Raw genomic sequence first — 6,000 nt, forward strand, 5'->3', positions numbered from 1 at the left:
AGAACTGATGTTTCATGCTAACTTTGTCGAACAATAAATCTTAAATTAAAATCTTTTTGTTAAATCTTTTTTATCCAATAACACGACATATATACTTTTTGTTAAATCTTTTTTTTTTTTCAATAACACGACTTATATACTTTTTGGAAATATTCAACCTAAATCCCAAGAAGTAAACTTAATGTGGGATTTTAAATGCCCAGAACTCGAAAAACACTTTTTAAATAATTGTAAGACCGTATCACTTATGGTCTATCACTGGTCTTCGAAGGGTCACACTAAAGGGGAGTGAAAATTGATTTTCTGATAAAAATTTTCGCTTGAAGCTCCAGCATCGTCCACTGCTCATGAATATATCTTATATTCGCATATAAATATATATATTACACCGACTTGGACTAACCATCAGATAGCGCACAAGATGATTGGCGGCCTGTTCGTCTACAACCACAAGGGCGAGGTGCTGATCTCGCGAGTTTACCGCGACGACATCGGTCGGAATGCCGTGGACGCCTTTCGGGTCAACGTCATCCACGCCCGCCAGCAGGTCCGCTCGCCAGTGACCAACATTGCGAGGACCAGCTTCTTCCACATCAAGGTCGGTGAACGAAGTTCCTATGTCACCATCACCATCACTCCCACTCATCATCCAAACTCCTTCCACAGAGAGCAAACATTTGGCTGGCGGCTGTGACAAAGCAGAATGTTAACGCCGCGATGGTGTTTGAGTTCCTTTTGAAGATCATCGAGGTGATGCAATCCTACTTCGGCAAGATCTCCGAGGAGAACATCAAGAATAACTTCGTGCTCATCTACGAGCTGCTGGATGAGATCCTCGACTTTGGATACCCGCAGAACACGGACTCCGGCACCCTGAAGACCTTCATCACACAGCAGGGCATCAAGTCGGCCACCAAGGAGGAGCAGATGCAGATAACCTCGCAGGTCACCGGCCAGATTGGCTGGCGTCGCGAAGGCATCAAGTACCGACGCAACGAGCTTTTCCTGGACGTATTGGAGTACGTGAACCTGCTGATGAGCCCGCAGGGTCAGGTTTTGTCTGCCCATGTGGCCGGCAAGGTGGTAATGAAGTCGTATTTGTCGGGTAAGTCAGCATAAATAAGCTAGACATTATTCCTTTTATTAATTGCCATTTTGTAGGCATGCCCGAGTGCAAGTTCGGCATCAACGACAAGATCGTGATGGAGTCTAAGGGACGCGGTCTCTCCGGAAATTCGGAGGCGGAAACCTCACGCTCCGGCAAGCCCGTCGTGGTCATCGATGACTGCCAGTTCCATCAGTGCGTCAAGCTAAGCAAATTCGAGACGGAGCATTCGATCAGCTTCATCCCGCCGGACGGGGAGTTCGAGCTGATGCGTTACCGTACCACCAAAGACATTTCGCTGCCATTCCGAGTCATCCCGCTGGTGCGGGAGGTGGGCCGCACCAAGATGGAGGTTAAGGTTGTGCTGAAGTCCAACTTTAAGCCCTCGCTGCTGGGACAAAAGATCGAGGTGAAAATACCAACCCCGCTCAATACATCGGGAGTGCAGCTAATCTGCCTGAAGGGCAAAGCCAAATACAAGGCATCGGAGAACGCGATCGTGTGGAAAATTAAACGCATGGCGGGCATGAAGGAGACACAGCTGTCTGCGGAAATCGAGCTTTTGGAGACGGACACCAAGAAGAAGTGGACTCGGCCGCCCATCTCCATGAACTTTGAGGTGCCGTTCGCGCCGTCCGGCTTCAAGGTACGCTACCTGAAGGTGTTTGAGCCCAAGCTCAACTACTCCGACCACGACGTGGTCAAATGGGTTCGCTACATCGGACGCAGTGGCTTGTATGAGACGCGCTGCTAGGGCGCCCAAGCATCGCCATCACGGAGCAAGATTATCACAGTTGAATTTAACGAGATGAATGGAGAACGTGTTACCGCATCTATTGGTATTTCCTCAATCAAATTGAACCAGCAGTTTATGTATTCCAAGATTAGTTCCAGCAAGTTCGGAGGAGGCCCGAGTAGCGGGTCCACCCCGGACACCCTATGCCGTATACCGCACACACTGCCTCCGCGAGCACTGGTTATGCGGGCGGGGCGTGTTCCCCATAGACATACCACTACTAGGTACTATGATTTACCCTACTATGTAAATGTAAACTATGTTGTTTTTATATGCGTCGCGGGACGCCTCTCAAATCTCACGCTCACGTTTCACAACTCTAATTATTATTTGTATTATCGTATTATAAATATATATATATATGTATATTTAATCATTATTTTCATTGTGCAAAGAACAAAGGCGATAAATTGCAACTAAGCGTATTTAATAGACCAAAACTCTGTCAGCGCTATCAATATTGATATTCAAGTGTTAATAATATTCGAATTGTTTAATAAATAAATTAGCATGATATATACTAAAAATGAAGTGTTTTTCGTTGGTGAAAGGGTATCGTATATGGCTTTTCCCTATATTGAACTGATATGCCCAACAATAAAACGGAAAGGTACGATTACAACCTCATAAATGGGTGATATACCACTTTATGATCAGCCCACAAGTGCTGTCTTCGCTATCAGGTGTGCACATTGGTTCGAGATCAGCCAAATCCTGGGATTCAAGTCAGAATTACGGATGATGCCCAACGAAGTGAAAACTAGTTTCTAGCCATGAATCATCGAACCAAGCTGTTTTTGGAAGTGATCTTTGCGTTATGGGCAGCCAAAAAGTGCCTAAAAATGCCAGTTGGCATAAAAGCTTGGTTATCGTGGGAGGGCTTTTCACAATTTTCCATCGCCGCGACAAATCAATGTCGGAACATTGACCAATCAGTTCGCTCCGCGATAAAGTTTATTCCGCTGTGTCCATTAAACTATTATTTCTAGGTGTTAGCTGTTGCCATCGCCGGATAGCCTTGAGTGATTTCGCCATCCAGATACTAATTAATTGAACTGGAAATTTTAATAAATCCGTAGATATCCGCTGAATCAGAGTGAAGCTTTTGCTTTGTTATCACGGAGCCGGCTTGGTCATCAGAGTGATAACGCCACGAAAAAAAAAACAGTATCGTCATCTTTTTGGGCTGACACTTTACACGTAACATGGATGACATAGTACCCGATGTGCTGGATGCGGTTCCCGCTGATACCGTTAAGGTCATCTATGGCGATGACCTGGAGGTCAAGCAGGGCAACGAGCTGACCCCCACCCAGGTGAAGGACCAGCCGATTGTCAGCTGGGCTGGGCTGGAGGGAAAGTCTAACCTATTGACCTTGCTCATGGTGGATCCCGATGCACCGACTCGTCAGGATCCCAAGTACCGTGAGATTCTGCACTGGTCTGTGGTCAACATTCCCGGCAGCAAAGTGGATCCTTCTGGAGGCCACTCCTTAGCAGACTACGTTGGATCTGGACCTCCCAAGGACACTGGCCTGCATCGGTATATTTTCCTGCTCTACCAGCAGGAGAACAAGATCGAGGAGACGCCCGCTATTTCCAATACGTATGATATATAAAAACATATTTATCAGTTTACTGTAATACTAATACATTCCCATTCACAGTACTCGCACTGGCCGTTTGAACTTCAACACCCGGGACTTTGCCGCCAAACATGGATTGGGCGAGCCCATTGCCGCCAATTATTACCAGGCCCAGTATGATGACTATGTTCCAATCCGGAATAAAACGATCGTAGGCTAGATTTGTGCAGGGGTTTTCAATTCCCCGTCAATAAAGTTTAACCAATCGCTTATCTCGCTATCTATGCGTTGGGGTATTAACTGAAAAGTGCACGGAACTGATTAGGCGACGGACTCCGTCCGCCGATAAAAGGCCAGACATCAGGGATCCGGGCCAGAGTCAACTCGCTAACGCCACACCGAGCAGAAGCAGCAGAACTACCAGCTAACATGGACACCGCCGGCATTATTCCCGACATCATCGACGTCAAGCCCGCCTCCAAGGCCACCATCACCTATCCTTCCGGCGTTCAGGTTGAGCTGGGCAAGGAGCTGACTCCCACTCAGGTGAAGGACCAGCCCACGGTCGCCTTCGATGCCGAGCCCAACTCCCTGTACACCATCCTGTTGGTGGACCCCGACGCACCCAGCCGCGAGGACCCCAAGTTCCGTGAGCTGCTCCACTGGCTGGTGATCAACATTCCCGGCAACAAGGTGTCCGAGGGCCAGACCATCGCCGAGTACATCGGTGCTGGACCCCGCGAGGGAACCGGCCTGCACCGCTACGTCTTCCTGGTGTTCAAGCAGAACGACAAGATCACCACCGAGAAGTTCGTGTCCAAGACCAGCCGCACCGGCCGCATCAACGTCAAGGCCCGCGACTACATCCAGAAGTACAGCTTCGGCGGTCCCGTGGCCGGCAACTTCTTCCAGGCCCAGTACGATGACTACGTGAAGACCCTCATCGAGACGGTCCAGTAATCTGGCCACCAACTGATCAGCTCTCTGTGAAATAATAAATTTTAAATATGTACTAGTTCTCATAAAAGCTATCTCATACTTGCTTGTGGACGGTCTTCTGCTGTGCGATTTCCATAAGCAGCTCAAGTATTTTTTTTAAGAATTACTTTTGATAACATTTCCGGAATTAATTTGGCCTTGTCGAAGCTTAAATTTTTCTTTAAAATGGTCTCGGCCTGATATCTTTCTTTTGAAGTTAAGTTTATAAAAGCAAGAGAAAGGAAATGTTTATAATTAATCATTTATTTCCCTTTCGCTAAGTTAGGTGATATGGTTGTTTTTCAATTCATTTCATTTTTAATAGATAACACTTTTCCTTAACTTAGATATGAATTTGATTCATCAAAACTATTAGTTTCCTTTTAAAATTCGAACTTTGAACACCTGCGTGCTCATTTCTGATAACTGCTTTCACATATAACGAATATCCATCGAACTTTAAGTTACAATTGTTCAACATGTAATGAGTTTGGATCCATGAAAGCTTTAATATATTGGTTAATCTAGTCCTTTTTGTTAAAGAAACCAGCCACCAGCTTGTTAAACTCCTCCGCATAACGTAGATGGATATTATGCTTCCCCTCGGGGAACTCGTAATACTCCGCATGGGGCAAACGCTCCCTCAGCCAAGGAATGTGCTCCGCCGCTATCATGGGATCCTTTTTTCCGTGGAGTATAAAAGTAGGTATCTTTATTTTCTCAACTTCGGCGCGACAGAAGTCTCCATCCCGTTGGTCATAGAAGGCGCATGCGGCGTCCACCCATTCGGCCCACAATTGGGGGAATCTTTCGACGCCGTAAACCTTCTCCATGGGCTCACGCATGCGCGGCGACCACTTGGCTACATCCCGGATATTCTTAAGGGCCTTGACTTCGTCGGCGTTCAAGTAGGCACCTGCTCCCCAGATGGCTAGGCGATCCACAGCTTCCTTATAGCGACCTGCGACTATAAGCGCCGTGATGCCTCCATCGCTCCAGCCCAAAATGGAGAAGCGTGGTCTGTCCAGGGCACGCATCAAATCCACGGCTGCCTGGGCATCCTCCCGAAAGAATTCAAGGCCGAACTTGCGTTGCGGCGGCACTGACTTGCCATAACCCGGCGGATCCCAGGCGATGATGGTGTGATCCGGCAGCAGTTTCGGCAGCTGCTCGATCTGGGGCCTAAAGTCGGTCCAAGAGGAACCCAGTGCTCCCGGCATCAGGAGTAGACTCCGCTCCCCACTGCCGCTCTCCACAATGTTCAAATCTGAGCCATTCACCCGAACTTTCCGCTCCGTGTGCATCAAGCGCCTGGTGATCGGGGAACGGGCACCCACAAGCCGGCACAGATTGCCCAGCATTACGTAAGCGAGATCTAACGGGGATTTTGGAGTATAGCAACAAACTTAGTTGCTTCTCAAGGGCTCTTCAGATGTCCCGAATGGAATATTCGGCAAATTCTAATCTTTACACACGACGCCTTGTAAAGTGCACTTGATAAAGTTCCGCTGATAACAGCTGATTGATAAGAACAG

The 6,000-nt window shown here is 47.6% G+C and overlaps 4 protein-coding genes across 4 annotated transcripts; 3 read left to right on the forward strand and 1 right to left on the reverse strand.

The window, feature by feature from the left end:
• Positions 1–262: 262 nt before the first annotated feature.
• On the forward strand, positions 263–2,428 carry LOC6607436 (AP-2 complex subunit mu). The gene is made up of 3 exons (XM_002032169.2): positions 263–598; positions 667–1,105; positions 1,162–2,428. Exons 1-3 carry the CDS (start codon positions 422–424, stop codon positions 1,857–1,859), a joined length of 1,314 nt encoding a protein of 437 aa, XP_002032205.1. The 5' UTR covers positions 263–421; the 3' UTR covers positions 1,860–2,428.
• A 333-nt stretch (positions 2,429–2,761) lies between these two features.
• LOC6607437 (protein D3) lies at positions 2,762–3,759 on the forward strand. Its single transcript, XM_002032170.2, has 2 exons — positions 2,762–3,507; positions 3,569–3,759. Exons 1-2 carry the CDS (start codon positions 3,107–3,109, stop codon positions 3,705–3,707), a joined length of 540 nt encoding a protein of 179 aa, XP_002032206.1. The 5' UTR covers positions 2,762–3,106; the 3' UTR covers positions 3,708–3,759.
• Positions 3,760–3,858: 99 nt separating this feature from the next.
• Positions 3,859–4,514, forward strand: LOC6607438 (protein D3). Its single transcript, XM_002032171.2, has one exon. The coding sequence runs from the start codon at positions 3,917–3,919 to the stop codon at positions 4,445–4,447; it is 531 nt and encodes a 176-aa protein (XP_002032207.1). The 5' UTR covers positions 3,859–3,916; the 3' UTR covers positions 4,448–4,514.
• A 197-nt stretch (positions 4,515–4,711) lies between these two features.
• On the reverse strand, positions 4,712–6,000 carry LOC6607439 (valacyclovir hydrolase). The gene has a single exon (XM_002032172.2). It carries the CDS (start codon positions 5,824–5,826, stop codon positions 4,990–4,992), a length of 837 nt encoding a protein of 278 aa, XP_002032208.1. The 5' UTR covers positions 5,827–6,000; the 3' UTR covers positions 4,712–4,989.

This window comes from Drosophila sechellia, chromosome 3R, assembly GCF_004382195.2.
Source record: "Drosophila sechellia strain sech25 chromosome 3R, ASM438219v1, whole genome shotgun sequence".
Taxonomy (NCBI): domain Eukaryota; kingdom Metazoa; phylum Arthropoda; class Insecta; order Diptera; family Drosophilidae; genus Drosophila; species Drosophila sechellia.